This window comes from Aethina tumida, chromosome 7 (genome assembly GCF_024364675.1).
Source record: "Aethina tumida isolate Nest 87 chromosome 7, icAetTumi1.1, whole genome shotgun sequence".
NCBI classification, from domain to species: domain Eukaryota; kingdom Metazoa; phylum Arthropoda; class Insecta; order Coleoptera; family Nitidulidae; genus Aethina; species Aethina tumida.
This window is the reverse complement of record NC_065441.1, coordinates 7945881-7966420: the sequence shown is the minus strand read 5'-3', so window position 1 is coordinate 7966420 and position 20540 is coordinate 7945881. Positions and strand designations below refer to the sequence as shown.

The window sequence follows — 20540 nt, the reverse complement described above, 5'->3', positions numbered from 1 at the left end:
CATCGCAGTTTGAATTAACTAATGTGTTTTTTTGTCAAGTTAATTATAGTTAACATTCAATACAAAAAGATGTAATAGCTATTAGTAATATTCCTTCTTTTAATCTATATTATTTTAACGACAAGGATGAAAAATGACTCATTAAAAACTGCAATTATTATTTATTTAATTAGTATAAAACATGATGAGTAAAATAAATATTAATTAAATTAAACACAATAAGTTAATTTTTATTATATCATCTTCGTCCTGTAAACTTCATAGTACCTATAAACAAACAGTGTTGATTCTTTTGACTAATTCACTATAAAACTATTACCTCCTGAATATGACCTATTGTTATCATATTTCCTATTGTTTTTAGTTCCAAGGGGTTGACAATCTTTCTTCAACACCTCTTCAATATTATCATATCCTTTAAATTTGACAACATATGTCCTTTCAGTTACAGCAGTGACTGTAGCATTGTAATACTGAAAAATATATAAATAATTAATTACAATGTCTGTTTCCAAATTTTCTTCATACTTTTCCATCTTCCCAGTATTTAGCCAAACATTCACTTCCAATAGGGAAAACTGTCCCATTTTCTGATGATATTACATTTTCTTTAGCACTTTCCTGTTTTTTGCTGGTTGGATCAATATTGAGTTGTTGCCTTATGATTTTACTAGCGAAGGAATTATTTCCTAACGAAATTCTCGACATGTTTTGTGTGATATCATTAACTGACTTATCTGAAGTGTTTGAATTTGCATTGTGTTGATATGGCTCTTTCTTATAGTTATTTGAATTGCTGGTTGTTGGCTCTACTCTTTGTGAATTTGTTTGAGAATTATAATATTTAGTATTCACTGGTTCTCTCCTTGAATTATTTGTTTTAGGCTGAGGATATTCAATTTGACTACTTGAATTATTATAATTATTGTACTGTTGTCCCCTATTGTTATTTGGTTTAGAATTGTATTTATTGCTATCATATTTTTCATTATTGGTTTTATTCTTTTGATAATTAGGCTTATTTTGTTGAAAGCTTTGAGTTGGAGGCACAAACTTTTCTACAGGCGTTTCAGCAACTTTCTGAGGAGGCTCATTCACTGGAAGCTTTGTTTCCAGAAAATCGAACAGAGAAACTTTCTCTAACGGTTTTTGCGGTGCAGCATCAATTTCTTTAGGCCCCAGTGTTTTTCCTTTGCCACTCCTTCCTTTGTTCTCATTGGAACGTTTGTTATTATTTTGTACTGGTTGCACTTGTTGTTTGGCTCTTCCTCCAAACACCTTTTTAATTGCACCAGATGTTGCTTCAGCAATTGCTCCTTGCCTTTGCTGCTCAAATTCTGTGGACTCCTTCGTGGGGTCCTTGCTCTTGTTTTCCAGTGATTTGAAATTATCATCTTTGCCTGCTGTCTGTATCTTACAGCCAAAGTTTACCCAAGGTGGGGGGCCATCTGTATTACCTAATTTATAAGAAGTTTAAAAAAATTAAGTGAAATATTACGTAAAAACGTTGCCAAATTGTGTTTGAAGAAAACATTTCAGTAAATTGCAAATATATCTCTCTATAAAGTTGTTTATTTATCTGAAGATCTATTAGAAATACATTTGAATTAAATAAACATTAACTTTTGTTGTAATTAAAATTCCCAAAAAATTTTTTAAATTTTTTAATTAGTAATAATTCTCACCTGATTGTCTATTGTTATGTTGAACACTTTTGGCTAGTTCCCATTTCTCATACAAATGAGGAACTTTTCCACCTAGTAAGCTACAACAACTTGGAGTTAAAAGTAAATATCCTGATATGATTTGGGCCCCATTTATTAATACTTTGCTCCCAGGTGCCGTTCGTTCACGACTAATTTGCTGGATTGAAGACAATTCTAGGGCCTGCACCGTTGTATCACCATCAGTTAGTATTAATTTTAACATGCGGGGAGCTGCCTGTGACTCCTCATTAGCTTTTGGAGCCGAAACGTTGCGGATCTTTTGAATTTGTAACACTAGTTTGGTTGTTTGGTTTTTGGTTAATTCAGTGGTTAAAACAGTTTTTCCAATTTCTTTCAGATCAGTCTACAATTGAGGTAAGGTTAATCAAATAGGTTACTTTTTGGGTTTGCAATGAAATTACATCTAAAGCACGTCGTATTAATTGCCCTCTATCCTTAATAACACCATTTTCGGATATGATTTCAAGACCAGTTGGAGACAAGTTCCTGAAATTTAATTTTAAAATTTTGTTGGAATTTTTTCTTTTATAACCTCACCATTCTGGACCTAAAACATCGGCGCTCATTTCTTATTGGAAAATAATTTTATTAAATAATATATGCCTGTTTCTTAAACTAACTGAAACACGTATGCTAATAATAAATGAAAATTGTTGTTTAATTGACTTTAAAAAATGACAAATCTCTCAAAATAATTCACTACAGGAAATTTGGTTTTATTAGATTTCTAACTGAGAAATTTAGGTTTTCTATGGAAATTTATTTAAGGTGAATTTTCAGTAAAGTATCTATTAATTAAGTAGTATCTTTTAATTTTACGATTATTATACTTAAATTGATGATGTATATTCAATTATAAAATAGAATTTTAACTATTTTGACAAATCAAATTTTTTATTTTATTGTTGGCAGTTCTTTCGCGCTCCCTAAAAGCTAGGTTAGGAATTTTGAAAGATGGACCTTTTAAAATCAATTCCGGTCAGAAAAAATTACAGTGAGCCTGATTATGTGGAAAATTTTTCTGAACATGGTCAAATATTGTCAGTACATTTCTCACCGTTTGAATGGTCCCAAGATTTAATTCTTATCGCATTTGAAACCAAAGTGATTTTGGCTCACCTAAATCTAGAGGTACATGTCTCTTTTAAAAAGTATTTACACTACATTATTGTTATTTTTAGGATGCTCCCTCGTTGAAAGTTGTGTCGGAATTTAATCACCAATGTAGATGTACCTCACTATGTTTTTCCCCAGAGACTTCTTTAAATACAATGCCCAATGCAGTCATATTTACTGTAGCTGGCAGTGATTATAAGTTACGTGTTTATTCCAGCGATTTACGAGAAAATAACACTTGCAAATTACTCTCAGGACATACAAGCTACATCAATGACATCAGTTATGATTCAGATAATAGTTATTTAGTATCTGCTAGTGATGATAACACAGTTAAAATATGGACTACTGATGATTATAAATTGAAGAATACATTTCACCTAACTTCTCCAGGTAATTACTGTACTAGTTTTGAAGTGTTGCAGAAAAACTTAATATTGAGATTACTAGATGGTTTTTCAGTTTTTAACTCTATTTAGTTCTGATTTAAGTTTGATCCAGTAGTGGGATATTCCTAGATTTAATTTTAAAAATTTCTAGAAAAGCATTGAAATTCTTTTTATTCATATTTTAAAGAAGAGATAAAATATAAAAAATGACATGAATGATTTATTAAAGAACTCCCAGTCTTTTTTTTGTAGATCAAAAAATTCTATAGAGTAAAAAATTAATTATATGCACTAATTTAAATGTTGACAATTTATTTGTATTTAAGGAATGTCTGTATCATGGCATAGGGCTGATGAATGTAAATTGTTAGTGGCTGAGAAAATTGGTATTATAAGATTTTATAATGTGGAAGTTGAAGTAGCAATAATATCATTAGATTATGGAAAACCACTTATAAGTGCCAGTTGGGGACCAGTTGATGAACAACTTGTGGCCTCCCTTCATATGGGAGAATTAGTAGTTTGGGACTTGACGAAACCATGGTAAAACTCTTAGTTCATGAATTATCAACATATTTTTTAACTTATATTATTTTAGTCTTCCAATTCACACCACAATATTGTTTAATGAAAATGGGGGCCACATTAGATTTAGTCCACAAGCAGAACTGATAGCAGCAACTAATAGTATAGAAGGAAGTTTAAAAGTCATCCATGTGAAATCACAAGCTACAAAATTAACAACAACAGTTACATTACCCACAAATGTCACCTGGCATTATAGATATCCCCTTGTTTGTGTAGGAGATGACTCTAAATTGTGCTTCTGGAAGGTATCATCAAAATAATTTTTTTTCAATAAATAATTTTAATAAAAATAGTTTTATTCCATTTAAGCAAACCATTTGGTTAATAAATAAAAGACAGTTTGAAAAACAGCAAATGAGATTTATTTAAATCAAGTGTACAAAAATATTTTTACAAATTCAGTTACAAAATACTTTTAACTAATTAATATGGCAATATTTGTACTGTAAATCTTACCCATAAAATAGCTTTTATAACGTTTATATCACAATAATAGATAAAATAACAAAAAATCATTATAAAAGCCATAACTATAATCACATTTTAATCCTTAGAATTATTAAGTAATTAATTACATATCTAATGCTATAAAAAATGTTTAAAACCACAATCTTTATCTCTACATTTACCATCAATTTCAAATGGACATACTATACTTAAAGGATCATAAGTTTCAGTTCTGGAAAGCAAAAATATGTAATAATTTTAAAAAATGAAGAATGATTGATTACCTTTTCGTGTCTAAAGGCGACACATACTTAGAGATGGACTCCGTTGGTTTTGACATTTTCAATATTTTATCAATATCGTTAGGATCGCCGAAATTTATCGTATCTCTGCCTCCTTCTTGAATCGTTTTTGACGGAACTAAATCAAGTTGAGCCACATTTGATTGAATCACTTCAGGCAATTTCTTCGGCACATTGTTCTTGATTGTGTTTTGAGTTAGTTTTTTTTTTACTGTTGGCAAATTTATGGTAGTATGTTTTACAACTGAGCTGAAATAACAAATATTAAATCCATAAGGCATGTTGACAATAATTACAAAGTTTGTTGAGCATTTAACAAACCTTTGATCTAACTTCGATTTTTGAACAACTAGCTGTTTTACATAATTGCAAAACACTTGTTGCGATCTTTCAACCTTCTTTTTTGTTGTATTGACCTCCATCATTAGTTCTTTCAATCTCTTTTCTAGTCTAGTTTTTTCTTTGTGTATCTCAAACACTCTATCCACAACTGGTTTAAGAGATGTATATTTGTCTTGTATCTGTAATCTTTGTTTGATTCTTTGTTGTAAAATTTTTGTCATGTTTCCAATATATCTTGTAGTTGTTAAAAATCAAACAATGGCATTAAATTCAAGATTTTAAGAATAAAGACTATTAGTATATTTATAATATAATAGGATTAGATAATACTTTTATATAGAATAAATTTTCACAAACAATATTGCTGAGTTCAACTTTTTTGTTTATATTTTTTCTTTGTCATAAATAAAATATATTATGCATATATAGGTAAAACAAAAGAAATTATGATAAGCAATAAAACAATATAAAACTTAGTTTTACCTGATCCTATTATCACCCAAATATCAAGCATGCACTTAAATAATGTATTATACATAATAATTTAAAACATCTAAATAAGCTTATTTTAAGATTAAAGTACCTTCCATTAGGCTGTGTCTGAATTTCCTTGTAAACTTTTCTAAATGTGTGTACATCCCTTTTGAAATTGATGACAGTGTCTGCCTTTTGTAATTCTGATGTCACTTTAGGTTTAGGTTTTGGTGGAACACATTTAGATTCTGTTGCTTTATGAACAAGATTTTTCTTTTTGGCAGCCAGTTTCTGCAATAACTCATGGTACTCTCTTTGCTTGTCTTTAGGTAGTAGTTTTACTGCTGATTTCAGTGGGTTGTTGGTGGCTTTTTTAGGGGCACATGGGGTTGCTGTGGTGGATGTGGTTGCTTCCACTTGAGCTCTTTGCTCCTTCAAAAAACTGTCCACAGATTTTTTTATGTCTTCCTCTGACATTAAATTGTTCTTTTTTGGCTCTGATCCTTCATTTTCACTTTCATCAGTGTCAGAATCTTTAGAAATGCTAATAATGAGTGGTTTGACTAATGGCATTGTCATTGGCTTCTTTATTGGTCTTATTGTATTTGTTATTGACTTGATTGGTTTTGTGTTAATGGAATTAGTTATTCCATTACTGACAACAGATTCTGTGTCATTTTTTGATGTTATCTTTTTGGACATGGATGCTAAAACCACAGCCCTTAAGACATCCTCATCCTCCTCATGAGGCTGACAAGCAACAGATTCAGACTCTTTTTCAACTTCAGTTGTCCCATTTTCTTTACAATTTTCATTGTGATTGTTCTCTTTATTTGTGTCTGATACATCAGACTTTATAGAATTATCCGAAATTATGTTTTCTTTAACCCCATTTAGTTTTCTTTTCTTACCATTGTACTTATTTTCTAATGTAGTCTTTAGTGCAGCAGCTCTTAACTGAATTAATTCCTTATCAATATCAGAGTGTGAATTTTCTGGTTCTTTTGGCTGTTTGCACATATCGTTCATAAGCTTGAGTCTGATTTCCAAACTGTTTTGGTGAATTTCATCCTTATCCACTGCGACTGCCGCCTTTAACTGTTTCCGTCTCAGCCGTTTGTCTGTAGCACTGTCACTATCCGAAACACTGATTGTGGACCTTCTTCGTGAAGTCCTCCTCTTCCTGCGATGGGACTTCCGCCGATGCCTTTCTTTCGGCGGCGGCTCTCCGTCGCTGATGCTACTTAAAGAAAGACCACGTAAATGTCCTTTAGATGAGACACACTTACCAAGCTGCAAGGGCATCATAGTTATCGAACTATCCGAAATGTCTTCTAAATCGTCGTCGACGATTTCACCTTCTTCCCGCTCGTCTGAGTCCGCGCTCAATAACGATACCTCCATTAGGAGTCGGATTATAAACTTAAAATAAGTTTTCACAAAAGCACGAGTAGGACAAAGTCTATCGGATACTGTCAAATAGGTGGCCCGTAATGTCATTAACATAATACAAGGTTGCCATTTAGTGAGATTTAAAAACTGAATTAAAATTAAACTTCACAAATTATAACGTTATAATATTAAATAAGGCTATATATATATATTATTTAACCTAATTATGATATGTTTACATTTAATTATTTGATTGAATAGAAATTAATAAAACAGAAATTTAGTAGAACTGGCAACATGAAATCTTTATTCAATTATAATAAAATTTCGTTGGCATCACTGATTCGGGTTTATAAGAAACCGTCAAGTTTAAAATTGCAAGTTCGTTGCAGCATTTTTCAGTGTTTTTTGAGCAAGCAAACAACAAAGGTAACTTAACTTGACAATAAAAGCGATTTCCATGGTTGCCACAATATTTGTGCAAACTTTCTGTGTCAACCTCAAATTATTGATTTTTACCTACCTATCTAACCTGTATAAACTTGTATGTTTAATTTCCAGAACATTCCTAACAGTTCTTCACAATGAGCGAGACTGTGGATATTTCACCTGCTCAAGATAAAGGTGTATTGAAGCAAATCTTAAAAGAGGGTGTGGGTGATGAGGTACCACCAGCAGGATGTAAAGTTAAAGTCCATTATACCGGAACACTCACGGACGGCACGAAATTCGACTCTAGCCGTGACCGGAATGAACCTTTTCAATTTGACATCGGAAAAGGTATTTTATAAATATAAATACGTTAATTATATTTAATTAATGCGGTATTTGTGTAGGAAGTGTAATCAAAGCATGGGACATCGGTGTGGCCACTATGAAACGAGGGGAGCGAGCAATGCTGACTTGTGCCCCTCAGTATGCTTATGGTGAAGCAGGAAGTCCACCAACCATCCCCCCCAATTCTACCCTGCTCTTTGATGTAAGATTTAAGATATTTGTTTTGATAAATTCTAATTTTTATGTTAGGTTGAAGTGATTGACTGGAAAGGTGAGGATTTGAGTCCCACTAAGGATGGAGGCATTGAGAAGATACAATCTATAACTCCAGGAGAAGGTTACACTACACCAAATGATGGAGCAATGGTGGAGGGTAAGAGAAAATTTGTTTTATCAAATATGATTTTTTATTTAACAAAAATTTGACAACAAAAATGTTTATGGATAGAATTACAATATGTGATATACTATTATAGATGCCAGGAATGATTACTACTATTAACTATTACTTCTGTTAACAACAATTTAATAATTGTATTATTAATATTAAAATTAATACTTACAAAAATATCTTCTAAATATTTTTGTATCATAAAAATTTAATATTATAAAATCGTTCGTAATATTATATCTATTGATTTAAAGAATGGAGTTTTTTAATTTTTCTTGCCCATTAATTATTATTGAATATAAATGTAATTTTCATTTAGATTTTAAATTAAAAATTAAACTGTATATTATTGTACAGACATTTCAATCAAATTATTTAAAATTTCAAACTCCTAACCAAAAATGGAGGGTAAAAATACTACTCAAATTTGATAAAGAATTTTTTAATGAACAGTATGTGATGAAACGACTGTCCACGATTATTTAAGTAAACAACTTGATTTGAAAACATCCTGTTATTTTCAAGTTGACATTTTGTGGTAAATTTTATCACTCAACCATTTTTTACAGTACACCTCATAGGAAAACATGAAGACCGCGTATTCGAAGACAGGTCCGTTTCGTTTACAATCGGAGAGGGTTCAGAGGCTAACATTATCCGTGGTGTAGAAATAGCATTAGAAAAATTCAAAAAAGGCGAATGCTCTCGTTTGAAGATCAAATCGCAATACGCTTTCGGTGATACGGGATCTGCTGAGTTAAACATTCCTGGCAAGGCTACTGTTGTGTATACTGTTACCTTGAAAAATTTCGAAAGAGCCAAAGAAAGTTGGGCGTTGGACAGCTCCGAGCGGGTACAACAGGCCGAATTGCTTAAGGAAAAAGGAACAAATTACTTTAAAAATGGCAAATTTGAATTGGCTATTAGATTGTATAGGAAGGTTCAGGCCTTTTTGGATACGGAAAAAGGTAATTTCTTCATATTCACGTGTTATAATAAAATAAATAAATATTTTTTTTTTTCAGATTTTCAAGATGATCTGGCAGAAAAACGTAAAAATTTACTTATAGCTTCCTATTCCAATGAATCGTTGGCCCATCTCAAAGTAAAAGATTATTTTGCCGCCAAGTCGGCTGCTAATGCTGCTCTCGAACTCGATCCCGATAACGAAAAGGCAATCTTCAGAAGGGGACAAGCTTATATTGGTCTTTCTGAAGCCGAGTTGGCTGCAAAAGATTTTGCTAGATGTTTGCAAATTGATCCTAACAATAAGGCTGCTCAAGCCCAGCAAGCAGCCTGTTCAAAGATTATTAAGGTGCAATTAGAAAAGGAAAAGAAAATATACGCAAATATGTTTGATAAGTTTGCTAAAATGGATGCACAGGTGAATTCTTAATTTTATTTATTATAATCACTTGTATAAATCCAATTATAACAATAAATCAGTTTGTCTAAGTAGTGTAAGTGGGTTTTATTTTACATTATTTCTTTTTATTTATGGTAAATATTTCAATTTTTAATGATGTAATGAACTTCTGTCAGAGGGAGGAAAATGAAAAGGAGAAGGTTCCAAATGTATTATCATCTGTTGGAGAATGGGGTCAAGAAGATCGAGAACGGGAACCAAGTGAATTCGAAAAGGAGAATCCAAATATTTTACTTTTGAATGGCAGTGGAGAATTTAAAGATATGTAATCGAATTTATGAATAAATTTTTAACACTAGTTTTTTAATTATTTCATTTAAATCCCTGAATAATTATAAATAATCATTTTTTCATATTGAAATTATGAAATTTATAAAATAGTAATATTTGAAAACACTCATTAACTGTGAATTGTTCAGTTATTTGTAGTTATGTAATAATTCAAGTTTTAAATATATATATATCATACAATTTTTATTATGTAACTATTATTATGTGTTATTTCATATAAAAACTAGAATAAATTGGAAAAAATATAATATTTTATAAAATGCTATACAACGAAAATGAAATTTACACCTTAATTATTTTTATTAACAAGAGGGCAAGCTGCATCTGCGAGTTTTTTCTAGCACTCTCGGGCACGGTTTTCCACCATTTTCAGCCGGCCTCTTAATCATTCTAAACCTCCTCGTGTATCCGGTTCCACAAGAGACACTGCATGGGCTCCAAATACTCCATTCAGTTACCATACAATCCACCGGTGGGGTTGAAATTTCTGATGCTATAACGCTTGACGGACGGTTACTAGGTACGTTACCATTAAGAGCATCTTCAAAGAATAGTGGAGATTATAAAATTATAGAGATATCAATGTTTCCCACTTACCCCTTACAACAGAACACTGATTCATGCAATCATCAAATGTGAGGAAATTGTTTTTGTTTCCGCGACAGCCACCGTATACGAACGAAACACAAGTCTTCTGATTCACGTCAAAATACCATCTATTAAAGTAACCTTGACATAAGCCGTAGTCGCTTTCCTGCATACATACCACTGAAAACACACGTACAAGTTTTAGAAATTTCGAGCTTTAACAGTTAATTTTTCCCACCTTTGGCAGTGGCCATGTCGAAGCTACAATCAGGGGTTTCAATACAGTGTGACTGTTGCAAAAGCTCAATTCTGGAACTACACTTTTGTTGAAGTGCAGGCTCGACCAATAGCAGCCTGGTTCTCATTCTAATTCCTCTACCGCATGTTGCACTGCATGGACTCCAGTCGCTCCAAGCGGTCGTTGGACACATTGGATCTGCGAGTTCTGCTTCAGCAGCAGCGCATTCCGGTTGCATACATTTTTCTTTTTCAACTAAAACGCAAACATATCATTGCAAAGAAATTTCAATAAACCTGAGTACCAGTTGTAACGTGGGGGCACTTCTTCATTCCCATTTTGTCAACAAAATGTCTGGTTCTCATTTTAAATCCTATTCCACAAGTTACTGAACATTCCGTCCAAGGTCTCCAGGGTGATGTAGAACAAACACCTTCTTCATTCAGATTATCTTCAATTCTGTCGTCGATTTCGTCCGAATCGCTTCTGGTCTCACCACTGAAAAGAATTAGTGAAATAAATACAACTTACAAAGCGTTGTTTATACCCCTCGCATTCTGGTACAGCTGCCACACACATTTCCTTAGATACCAATTGTCTTTTGCATTCGAACATCTGTGCCTTTTGTGGCATTCTGTACTCTCTTGTTCTCATCCTGATGCCTTTGCCACAAGTCACAGAACACTCTGTCCATGGTGTATAATCGGTAACGGCACACTCAGCTAAAATATATTTTGTAAGTTGATATTTACGTAGATATTATTGTTTTACCCCTTGTTGTATCTTCGGTGTCTTCGCTTACGTCAAGCAATGCAGTAAGGAAGTTTTCATCGCAATTTTTTGGAATGAGCTTTTCACGTTTTAAGTAAAGCTTAGCTAAAGGAATCGGAATTTCCTTTTTGGATGGATCGTAGAAAGGTTGTCTCGGGTCCTCCGGATACGTTGTAGTGATTCGGTACATCCTCTCCCGTGGTTTCGTTTCAGCATTGGGCGACTGGATGATAATTTAAGTTAAACTAATGAATTAAAACTATTATGAAATTATTACCATATACGTAATACCACTGTCAGTTCCAGCATCATAAGGATATAAATCAACAACTAAATTTTCCACCCATGAACAGGTTTTCTGGCATAAATTGAGACCGCTCACTCCAACAACCCAGTCAGGTGTTGGACCTAAAATATATTAGCCATCAAATTAATGGATGTAAAATGAATTTGGTTGTATATCTTACCGAACATGGATGCCAAAGAAATCAAATGGTGCCTTCTGTCAACCTTGAAAGTGGTTGTAGTATTTGTGTTTACATTGGGATACCACAATCCCGGAGCTTTAATTAGAGTCCTGAGAAATTTAGCTTTTGCTTTCAATTCGGTTTCCATCAATCTGACAGATCCCCATTCGGCCAAACTTCTGAATCCTTCAGATGCGATCTGTCCCTCACCCCAAAATGTAAAATTTCTTTCGTGTGAAGCTCCGATTATATCAGAGAAGTGAGTTAGCCATAAAGAAAACGGAAAATCTCTTGGATGTGTTTTGTTTGACCAAATACCTTCGAAAACCATCTGTAAATAGGAATTAATTGAAATAGTAGTGCATGGCTACGAGGATTGAATGTTCTTACACTGTATTTGGCTTCATCACAAGCACAACAGTCGTTTTCGTCGAATTTCACATCTTGTTCAGTTTGTTCACAAAACGTTTTACTTAAACCTCCATCATCTGAATACCAGCGATTGGCGTCTTCAAAAACCATAGCCCTAAAAGTGATTTATTTAATAAATATATAACACAACATATGGCTAAAATTTGCCTAAATGTCACACATCCCGATCCTGGTGGGGGAGCGGACCACATGAAGAAGACTTCTGTTTTTGGAAGAGAATTTACCTCATGGATGGTATTCACACAATCTTCTTTAAATTGAGACAGATTGTCGCCGTAGAGTTGAAAACTTCCAACATTTTGAGGCGATATGTTTTCTGGATTATTCGTTGATTCTACGTTTATGATAAATCTGGTAAAATGTTGAACTTTGGCGAATGTCCTCGAACCCATAAGATACACTTTAAAAAATAAAATAATAGTTTTTCACTTTGCTCATCACAACCACATAGTTAAGAAAGTGTGCAGTTTTAAGTAGTATGAAATTTGTACATAATAAGTGACATAAATTTACGTACTCGTGTACAACTTTCCTGGCACGTATTTTTCTGGATTTTCGTTAATTTTAATGTTGTATCCATTGTCTCCAGGTATTTTATTAACTTTCGACTGATAAACGGTGGGTTCTCTGGGACATGCAGCTGCAATTGCTGCAAAAACTAACAGGAACACCAATTTGATCATCTCGTTAGTAACTGTTGTGAGAAGAACTGAGCGCGACACATATTAGTTATCGCTCCCTAGAGATAACTTGGGTCGCAAAGGTCACTGAACAGTAAAGACAGAAATTAATAAAAAAAAGAAAATATATGCAAGATGTACACATATCTTGAAAGAATCAATCGGAACCTACTCAAATAGAATCACATTAAATTTACTTTGTATACTACTTATATTAATCAGAAACAAAGAAAAATTAATTTTTGGAGATAGTGCTCATGAACAATTTTCATCAAGTATATTTTATTAGACCCACTTTTTGATTATTCATATGTAATAATCAAGCAATATCTATTAACAAAAAATTTATTAACATAAACAATTGAACAAACACCTCGACAATTTATAAAATTTATTTAATACATTTAAAACATAAAGAACAATAAAAATATAGTTCTTAAATATATTTAAAAGCTAACCTAAATTATTAAGTACAAGAAGAATCTTTGGCAAAATATATGTAATAAAATTTACATATTTGTATATTACACATTAATAATTCTATAATTCATTAATAATACGTCCGAATTCACTATGTTATTATATTATTAATTTTAATTTACAAGCACCGAACTATTGACATATGGTGCTTCTCGTATCACATCATCATTGCAGGTTCTGTTTACTTCATTATCTCCTTTCATATGCATGTAATTGTTGTCATTTTTTGGCATTACATGATAACTTGGGTTATCGAAAGTATCTGGTATGTGCAAATTAGTTTCATTGTCAGACTCTACGAGCGTTTCCATCTGCATTTCACAACCAGCATATTGCGAAGGTTTCTTGTAGTTGCTTACATCAAAGCTAAACACATTCTCATTTTCTATTCTTGGGCTAAAAATCTCGCTTGAAGTTAAGTACCCTTCATCTTGGCTATCTGAATTGATTAGATACGAAGGTGACGATAGGTTTTTGAAGTCAGGCGAGCACATCATTCTTAAATAGTCAGTTTCTTCGAGTTGTTTCTTGGTGTTCATTTGCATGTAAGGATCGTTTAAGGCGATATAATACTAAAAATTGAAATTTTGAAGACTACAATTATTTTTAAATGTTATGGAATATACTTACTTCCTTTGTGGAATCCTCTAGTAATTTACCAATTTTTTCTTCCAATTGTGTAAAAGTTGGCCTATCAGTAGGCTTTGCTGTCCAACAATCGTACATAATCTTGTACCTAAAACAAATTCATTTCAATAAAGATTAATACTGGTAAAACAATTAAATGTTGATGTAGAAATTGTTGGTTTGGATTTGAGGCTCGCAGTTATTCATTCACATATCTGTAATGCGGAAAAGATATTTTCAATCAATACAGTACTGTACTTACATTTCACTTGGCGAGAATTCTGGACGTTCCATCCTATATCCCTTTAAAAGTTTTATGACGAACTCATTATTGATATTAAATCCAGGATAAGGATTCCTTCCTAAAGAGAATATTTCCCAGCAAGTTATTCCAAAAGACCAAACATCTGATTGGGTAGAAAATATCTTATCTCTTATTGATTCTATGGCCATCCATTTTATTGGAAGAGGTCCCTGAAATCCAAAACACATCACGACGTATATAAAAAGAAGATAATTGTCTTATATAACTTACATCACCTTTCTTCATGTAATTGTCGTCTTTGTACATGGTTTTCGCTAACCCAAAGTCGCATATTTTTACAATATTGTTATCAGCCAAAAGAACATTTCTGGCTGCAAGATCACCGTGCAACACCTACAAAAATAATATTTATTCGAGTACAGTGTATTAACGAATACATTACTTTTCTTGACGCCAGATATGCCATTCCCCTAGCAATTTGGAAAGACCAAGATATCAAATCTCTTGTACAAATTGGTTTTCCTGCAAATTTGTAATCGCCAGTTATGTTTGATCTCCACAGTGGACTAAGGCTGGGGCGTCTAGTACTGTTAGACACGTAACCTGTAACCAACCAAGTCCTTGTAAATGAATTATTTTGTTAAATGTAAACAAATTACCGGACGAATTTATAGAAATATTGGTCATTTCAGTTGTGTCGGCTTGATTATTACCAGAAGATGACCCTTTGAAGTCGAACGTGCTAGTGATACTTTTAGGCGACCAAGAACGGTTCGGACTATTGGAAAATTTTAAATGTTTGTATATATGTAGAAGTGCAATTTAAAATGTTTGTTGAATTAACTTACATTCTGTTGTTACTAGATTTTGCCCCTTCTAAAATATCTATCCCTATTGTGTAATCTACGTAGCCATTAATTGGATTTAGCTGATTAATAAAACAGTCCCTGTGACGGAACAAAAAATTTTGAAGGTTCCCAAATCTACAGTATTCAACAATTACCATCAACTCCCCTAAAACATTTTATTAAATAATTGCCTTACTTAAGACAATAATACACACTTTTTGCCACGTTTGTTGTGACAGCTCCTAATAAATTAACCACATTTAAATGTTGTCCCAAATGGACCATAATTTTTAATTCAGTGGCCAAAGCTTTAATGTGCAAATTATCAGCAGTTTTTTTTACCATTTTTACAGCCACTATTGTTTTATCTTCTCCAGGAATTATATTTTTGGCAATTGCTTTTTTAACAACCCCAAAAGCTCCAGACCCCAGTTGTTTTTCTAAAATTATTACTTGATTATATGCTCCAGTTGTCATATTTATTAAAGCCACCTATAATTAATTTTTCAATTGGAAATTCCCACTTTTCATTATATGGTAGTAACTCAGCTTGATCGTCGAGTCCCAGATCGGGATTTATGTTCTCTGTTTGTCCAGTTTTGAAGTTCGCCAAGCCTGCTGCTTTTAACTCCCTTTGTAGTAACTGAAATGTTAAAGCAATGTTAAGATTGGCTGAGAAGATAATAGGTACTTACTCTTTCTCTTTTTATATGAATGATTAAAAATATAGAGAGAATCAGTGCTGCTATTAGAATTAAAGCGATTGTGATATGGAGGTAAATCGAGCTGGGTGGTTTGTCTAAAAAAAAATGATATTTAACACTAAATTAAAGTGTTAATGTTCGCTTACTTGATATAATTAATTTAATATTTTTTTGATGAGTTCCTTGAGAATTTTGAGCTATACATGTATATGTACCCTCGTCGTATAAATTCGTTTTGGAAAATTTCAAAAATCGTTTATCTCCTGATGTCTCAATATTGGGTTGATTAAATGTTTCTGAATTCTGAAAATTGCATGTATGTAGTTACTGTAAAACATCAATATATTTTTAAATTTATTTTACCTTTAACCACTTAATGATTGGTTTAGGAATACCAGTTACGTTACAGAAAATTTGAGTAGGAAGAGGTTCGGAAATTTCAACAGTCTCAACATAAGTTTCAATTCGAGGTGGTGTAGGTTCTAAAATATAATGGATCAATATAAGTTTTAAATTAGTACCCGTTATGGAAAACAAAAAAATTAATCATCTTTATGCTTAAAAATTTGCTAATTGAATTGAAGGTATTTCTAAAATAGGAGGTTAAAATTTGGGAGCAGTTAGAACTCGTGCATTAATAAAGAAAATCTATTCTTTTTTTCTAAAGTTTCTCCTGAAGAAAATAAGCTCCTTACTTTTAAATTTCATTTAATTACTTACTGGATACTTTCAATTTAATAATCTTCGAATATTTTCCAGATTTCGTCTGACATTTGTATTCACCAGACATGTTGTACTTAATATTTTTGATAACCAAACTAGTTCTATTGCTATATCTGGTAGAGCTTCGTTCAATAAGTGTGCCTAAAACCCAATTGATGATTTAGTGGATAAATTAGATAAAACATACAAATTTACCATCACTGCCTTCAATAAGTTTGCCATTAATATACCAATCTAAATTTGATTCCCTTTCAAATGAAGTACCACAAGTCATGGACATTGTTTCTCCAATAGCTACTTCAGCAGAACTTAAGTTTAAGTTCACATTCATAAGATCGTTAAAATTGAAAATGTTGAATCCGTTTGAAATATCTAAAATAACGGCGTTAATATCGAGACTATCCATATTTATAGAAACAAAGTGCACCTGAGACAAAAACACGTTTTTCAACGACTGATCCATCAATAAAGTTATTGGCAATACATTTAACAAATCCATTTTCTTGAAATTTATATATTAGGGTTGAAGTGTATTTTATATCTTCTATTTGTGAAGCCATCGTTTCGTTAATCTAAAAGTTCGAATATTATAACAAAGAATATAATATCACGTCGAACATAGGGAACATGTACAACTCTTTAAAGTTATGTGCAAACGCAAACCTGATGCCAGTTGACATCATCACTCAAAATTTCTGACCCTTATGTTTAACGTGTTCTGATATATTATTGTATTATACCTTCTGATATTCACATTTGTGGCACTTTTTAACTTGCCATGTAATTTCAGGGGAAGGGTTTGATGTTACACGGCATGTAAATTTGCACATTGAATTAGCCAAATAAATTGGTTCCAATTGTAGGGACACCGTTGGTTTTCCTACAAATATGCATGTAAATGTTGACCACATATTTGTTATTAACGTACCTGTGATATTTAGGAATAATTCCCTGACTTCAGTTTGCTTCCCATTTGTGGCTTCCAGTTTATATATTCCATAATCATCCATAATCGCATTAAAAATTCTTATTAAAAAATGTCGTTTCCCTTGGGGCATAGTTTCATATTTTTCTGAGTTCTTAATGACTTTTTCATTTCTGTACCATGTAACAGTAGGATGTGGGTGTCCGCGAATTTCGATATTCCAAACAAGTGGTATTCCATCAGGTGATACGGAAACGCTTATATTACTAAGCATATTGTCATTAATCCATAAAAAACTTTCGTTTTGTTCTACAACAAAGAAGAAGATTGTTTAATAATATATTATGGCGTGTATGCTCTCTTTCTTTCATAATATTTAGACTTACCGTACAACTTTACCTCTTTAGTAAAGTAATGTGGTCCATGGCGGTCAAAAATTACACATGTATAAGTGCCATTATCGGATACAATAGTTGGATTAACGGTCAATTGAATTGAATCTTCGGTTTCAGTAATTTTCATTCTTCTCTATAAATAGAGATTTATTATTTTCTAAATATTTAGATTATTTTCACTTACTTTGTCAAAGCCACCCGCCGGCATCCAAGTACGATTATAAACATAAATTGAATTGTCTGAAAGTGTACAGTGCAAAATCAAAGGTTGACCTATTTCGTTATGAGCTTCATTTTCCTCCCTCATTTCAACTAAGTCAGAAGTCACAGGTTCTGCAAGATTTTATATTGCAGATAATATTTATTAAATCGTAAATAGAAAACTCACCATCTTTCTTTATAGATACATATTGAAATATTATTTTGTCTTGATAAGTATACTTACAACAATAGTCTGTTTTTGTAATAACAAACTTAAAATCGTTAAATATGAATCCAACTTTAGGGTCAAAAAATGCATTTATCCGATCATCATATAATTCAAACAAAGTGACATTTACCTCAGGAAATGCTGGTCGACAGGGAATTATTATTTGAGGGCTTTCTACAATATCCCATTTTTTTAAATTTACAGCCAAATTTTCCTCATCTGTAAATATATACACGAAAAATGTAAAATTTTTTATTGTTTCATCAGAGGTACAAATCCTTTGTGGGAATGTAAACTTTCTCCGTGTATTATTAATTTCCTTTTATAACAAAGAATGTTTCGCCAAACAGTGCTAACCCCTTTAAGTGTTATAGTTAAAAGGACAGACATAATTAATCACAAGCAGTTTTAACATTTCATTTGCTAGTTTGGTTGATTAGAAGTAATAAACTCATTAGACACAGATATTTGGTAATAATACAGTTGATTTCATTCCGCATTAAAATCCAAAAAAATGTTATGAATGAATGTGTTTACCTTAAGTATATTATTATATTATTATTATAATTATTATAATTAGTACAGAGACAATACCTATTTTATTTATTAAGTTATATCTCACCTTTAACGTACAAATAAACTGATGTTGAATCATTATAATCCTTACAAGTATAATTTCCTACATGTTGGTGTGAAATCTTTCTCAACTCAATTTTGCTTGTCTCTTCCGTATTTTTGGATATAAATTTAGTCTTAAATTAAATAAAAATAAATATTATATATAAGTTACCGATGTTGCTTACTTCATTTTCCGAATCGTTAGGTCCAATCCATCTCACATGATCGATGCCCTTACAGATCATTGAGAATGTCTCGTTTGTGTTAAGAGTAATCTCCTTATCGGATAAGATTTCATCGTTTTCTGAATATATTCGTACTGCTCTAACTGAAAAAAATATTATTAAAATATTTTAATACCAATAAAAAATTAAATGTTGTCGATAAAATTGCGGCATATTTATTTTGTAATTAATTTTATTATTTTAGAAAAAGCCGACTATTTTTTGATAGCTATAGAATATTCTAATTTGTTTATTTATATTTAAAACTAAATTTAATATTTAAACATACTATATTATTTTAAGTATGTTTATTTGCAACAATGTAGTGTGTTTTATTTAACATCTCACAATGATAAAGTTTTTCACGTTCATAAAGAGTGCTGGAAAACCGCAACGCTATGGAAGTCGATTCTGATCAGTTATCAATTCTCAACCTTTTTTTTTTGAAAACAGGAAATGTGGTTAGGTATTCTGGATTTCTTGTCCTGTGTTTAGAGTTAATTGAGATAAGGAAACTGCGTATATGTTATTTTTATGTAGACATAAATAATATATTATTTATTTTATATTTAATTAATTGAATTAATACATTATATTTAAATTTAAATATTATTTACTGTTATAAAATGTTAAAGATTTAATAATCATTGGGCTTTATTTGTTAATATATTTTTAATCATATTTAATTAAAATTAGCCTCATTGTGAATTAATCTACAAGTTAATTGTAATTCATAGAATAAATTTGATTTTATAAATATTTAATTTCTGATGATATTATTGTAGAAGTAATAGAGTAAAATCTATAATAATAAATATAATTACAAAATTTATAATAAATTTATATACAATTTTTGTTTTTGACAAGCTGATAATAAATTCTCTATACTATTTATACTAAAAAATTAATATTATTAATTATTATGAAATGACGATATATTTATTTTTAAATAAGCTAATTGTAAAATCATAAATTACTTACCGGTTACAAATAATATTATACACAAATAAAAACAATTCGCCATAATTTCTCTATATAAACATAAGTGTCACCAATGATGAATACTATAGGTTCATTTCAAATCTCGTTTGCCTTCGTTGATACTGACTAATTCTGATCGGCAGTCTAAAACGTTAAATACCTACATTAGCAATGAATGCATGCATAATTGCAAAATATTATAGGCAACTGTTTTTACTATTATGAAAAATTATTAAAAATTTGTTATAAATATACGTTTATTCTTATGTCAATGTGAATAGGAGGTCTGTTCATTATTGAAGTACTATATGTCTTTAATTATTAAGCAAATTTAAAATTCTTAAAAAATTATGTATCTTATTAATATATATTATTTGTATATTGCAAATATATACATATTTGCCTTATATGTGTGGTCAATGATTTTTTAAGAGAAATTATATATATGTATACATTAATTACTGGATATGTAAGAACTCCCA

At 31.4% G+C, this 20540-nt stretch overlaps 6 protein-coding genes across 6 annotated transcripts; 2 read left to right on the top strand and 4 right to left on the bottom strand.

The window, feature by feature from the left end:
* Nucleotides 1-141: 141 nt before the first annotated feature.
* On the bottom strand, nt 142-2425 carry LOC109595265 (tudor domain-containing protein 3). Its single transcript, XM_020010581.2, has 6 exons — nt 2265-2425; nt 2129-2213; nt 1686-2070; nt 529-1457; nt 320-473; nt 142-267 (listed from the first exon to the last, which is right to left on the bottom strand). Exons 1-6 carry the CDS (start codon nt 2291-2293, stop codon nt 239-241), a joined length of 1611 nt encoding a protein of 536 aa, XP_019866140.2. The 5' UTR covers nt 2294-2425; the 3' UTR covers nt 142-238.
* Nucleotides 2426-2640: 215 nt separating this feature from the next.
* On the top strand, nt 2641-4086 carry LOC109595264 (nucleoporin Nup37). The gene is made up of 4 exons (XM_020010580.2): nt 2641-2858; nt 2909-3236; nt 3559-3775; nt 3831-4086. Exons 1-4 carry the CDS (start codon nt 2682-2684, stop codon nt 4078-4080), a joined length of 972 nt encoding a protein of 323 aa, XP_019866139.1. The 5' UTR covers nt 2641-2681; the 3' UTR covers nt 4081-4086.
* Nucleotides 4087-4159: 73 nt separating this feature from the next.
* LOC109595267 (uncharacterized) lies at nt 4160-6866 on the bottom strand. Its single transcript, XM_020010583.2, has 4 exons — nt 5495-6866; nt 4891-5145; nt 4552-4818; nt 4160-4499 (listed from the first exon to the last, which is right to left on the bottom strand). The coding sequence occupies exons 1-4, from the start codon at nt 6787-6789 to the stop codon at nt 4406-4408; spliced, it is 1911 nt and encodes a 636-aa protein (XP_019866142.2). The 5' UTR covers nt 6790-6866; the 3' UTR covers nt 4160-4405.
* Nucleotides 6867-7097: 231 nt separating this feature from the next.
* Nucleotides 7098-9669, top strand: LOC109595269 (FK506-binding protein 59). Its single transcript, XM_020010585.2, has 7 exons — nt 7098-7206; nt 7339-7557; nt 7614-7756; nt 7804-7927; nt 8515-8913; nt 8971-9329; nt 9488-9669. The coding sequence occupies exons 2-7, from the start codon at nt 7362-7364 to the stop codon at nt 9638-9640; spliced, it is 1374 nt and encodes a 457-aa protein (XP_019866144.1). The 5' UTR covers nt 7098-7206; nt 7339-7361; the 3' UTR covers nt 9641-9669.
* A 246-nt stretch (nt 9670-9915) lies between these two features.
* Nucleotides 9916-12918, bottom strand: LOC109595266 (spondin-1). Its single transcript, XM_020010582.2, has 11 exons — nt 12676-12918; nt 12306-12558; nt 12117-12252; nt 11727-12057; nt 11537-11667; nt 11260-11482; nt 11036-11210; nt 10793-10986; nt 10489-10743; nt 10260-10430; nt 9916-10203 (listed from the first exon to the last, which is right to left on the bottom strand). Exons 1-11 carry the CDS (start codon nt 12839-12841, stop codon nt 9965-9967), a joined length of 2274 nt encoding a protein of 757 aa, XP_019866141.2. The 5' UTR covers nt 12842-12918; the 3' UTR covers nt 9916-9964.
* A 366-nt stretch (nt 12919-13284) lies between these two features.
* Nucleotides 13285-20170, bottom strand: LOC109595246 (vascular endothelial growth factor receptor 1). The gene is made up of 23 exons (XM_049969521.1): nt 20059-20170; nt 19039-19181; nt 18858-18987; nt 18194-18454; nt 17990-18138; nt 17797-17938; nt 17414-17719; nt 17226-17365; nt 16913-17057; nt 16681-16857; nt 16483-16626; nt 16126-16244; nt 15909-16065; nt 15754-15857; nt 15551-15701; nt 15274-15498; nt 15059-15224; nt 14870-14988; nt 14653-14813; nt 14481-14603; nt 14208-14419; nt 13949-14054; nt 13285-13890 (listed from the first exon to the last, which is right to left on the bottom strand). Exons 1-23 carry the CDS (start codon nt 20099-20101, stop codon nt 13432-13434), a joined length of 3882 nt encoding a protein of 1293 aa, XP_049825478.1. The 5' UTR covers nt 20102-20170; the 3' UTR covers nt 13285-13431.
* Nucleotides 20171-20540: the final 370 nt, after the last annotated feature.

Bases quoted from the DNA above. Each gene is read 5' to 3' on its own strand.
- LOC109595265 (XM_020010581.2), bottom strand. From the start codon at position 2,293: ATGAGCGCCGATGTTTTAGGTCCAGAATG. The intron at 1,458-1,685 runs GTGAGAATTATT...CTTATAAATTAG, and splicing joins ACATAACAATAGACAATCAG to GTAATACAGATGGCCCCCCA. The intron at 268-319 runs GTAATAGTTTTA...GTTTGTTTATAG, and splicing joins CAATAGGTCATATTCAGGAG to GTACTATGAAGTTTACAGGA.
- LOC109595264 (XM_020010580.2), top strand. From the start codon at position 2,682: ATGGACCTTTTAAAATCAATTCCGGTCAGAAAAAATTACAGTGAGCCT. The intron at 3,237-3,558 runs GTAATTACTGTA...TTTGTATTTAAG, and splicing joins ATTTCACCTAACTTCTCCAG to GAATGTCTGTATCATGGCAT. The intron at 3,776-3,830 runs GTAAAACTCTTA...ATATTATTTTAG, and splicing joins TGGGACTTGACGAAACCATG to TCTTCCAATTCACACCACAA.
- LOC109595267 (XM_020010583.2), bottom strand. From the start codon at position 6,789: ATGGAGGTATCGTTATTGAGCGCGGACTCAGACGAGCGGGAAGAAGGT. The intron at 4,819-4,890 runs GTTTGTTAAATG...TTGTTATTTCAG, and splicing joins AAATCGAAGTTAGATCAAAG to CTCAGTTGTAAAACATACTA. The intron at 4,500-4,551 runs GTAATCAATCAT...TTTGCTTTCCAG, and splicing joins TCGCCTTTAGACACGAAAAG to AACTGAAACTTATGATCCTT.
- LOC109595269 (XM_020010585.2), top strand. From the start codon at position 7,362: ATGAGCGAGACTGTGGATATTTCACCTGCTCAAGATAAAGGTGTATTG. The intron at 7,928-8,514 runs GTAAGAGAAAAT...CATTTTTTACAG, and splicing joins TGATGGAGCAATGGTGGAGG to TACACCTCATAGGAAAACAT. The intron at 8,914-8,970 runs GTAATTTCTTCA...TTTTTTTTTCAG, and splicing joins CTTTTTGGATACGGAAAAAG to ATTTTCAAGATGATCTGGCA.
- LOC109595266 (XM_020010582.2), bottom strand. From the start codon at position 12,841: ATGATCAAATTGGTGTTCCTGTTAGTTTTTGCAGCAATTGCAGCTGCA. The intron at 12,559-12,675 runs GTACGTAAATTT...TATTTTTTAAAG, and splicing joins GCCAGGAAAGTTGTACACGA to TGTATCTTATGGGTTCGAGG. The intron at 12,058-12,116 runs GTAAGAACATTC...TCCTATTTACAG, and splicing joins GTGATGAAGCCAAATACAGT to ATGGTTTTCGAAGGTATTTG.
- LOC109595246 (XM_049969521.1), bottom strand. From the start codon at position 20,101: ATGGCGAATTGTTTTTATTTGTGTATAATATTATTTGTAACCG. The intron at 19,182-20,058 runs GTAAGTAATTTA...TATTTTTTTCAG, and splicing joins TATAATATTATTTGTAACCG to TTAGAGCAGTACGAATATAT. The intron at 18,455-18,857 runs GTGAGATATAAC...ATATATTTACAG, and splicing joins AGTTTATTTGTACGTTAAAG to ATGAGGAAAATTTGGCTGTA.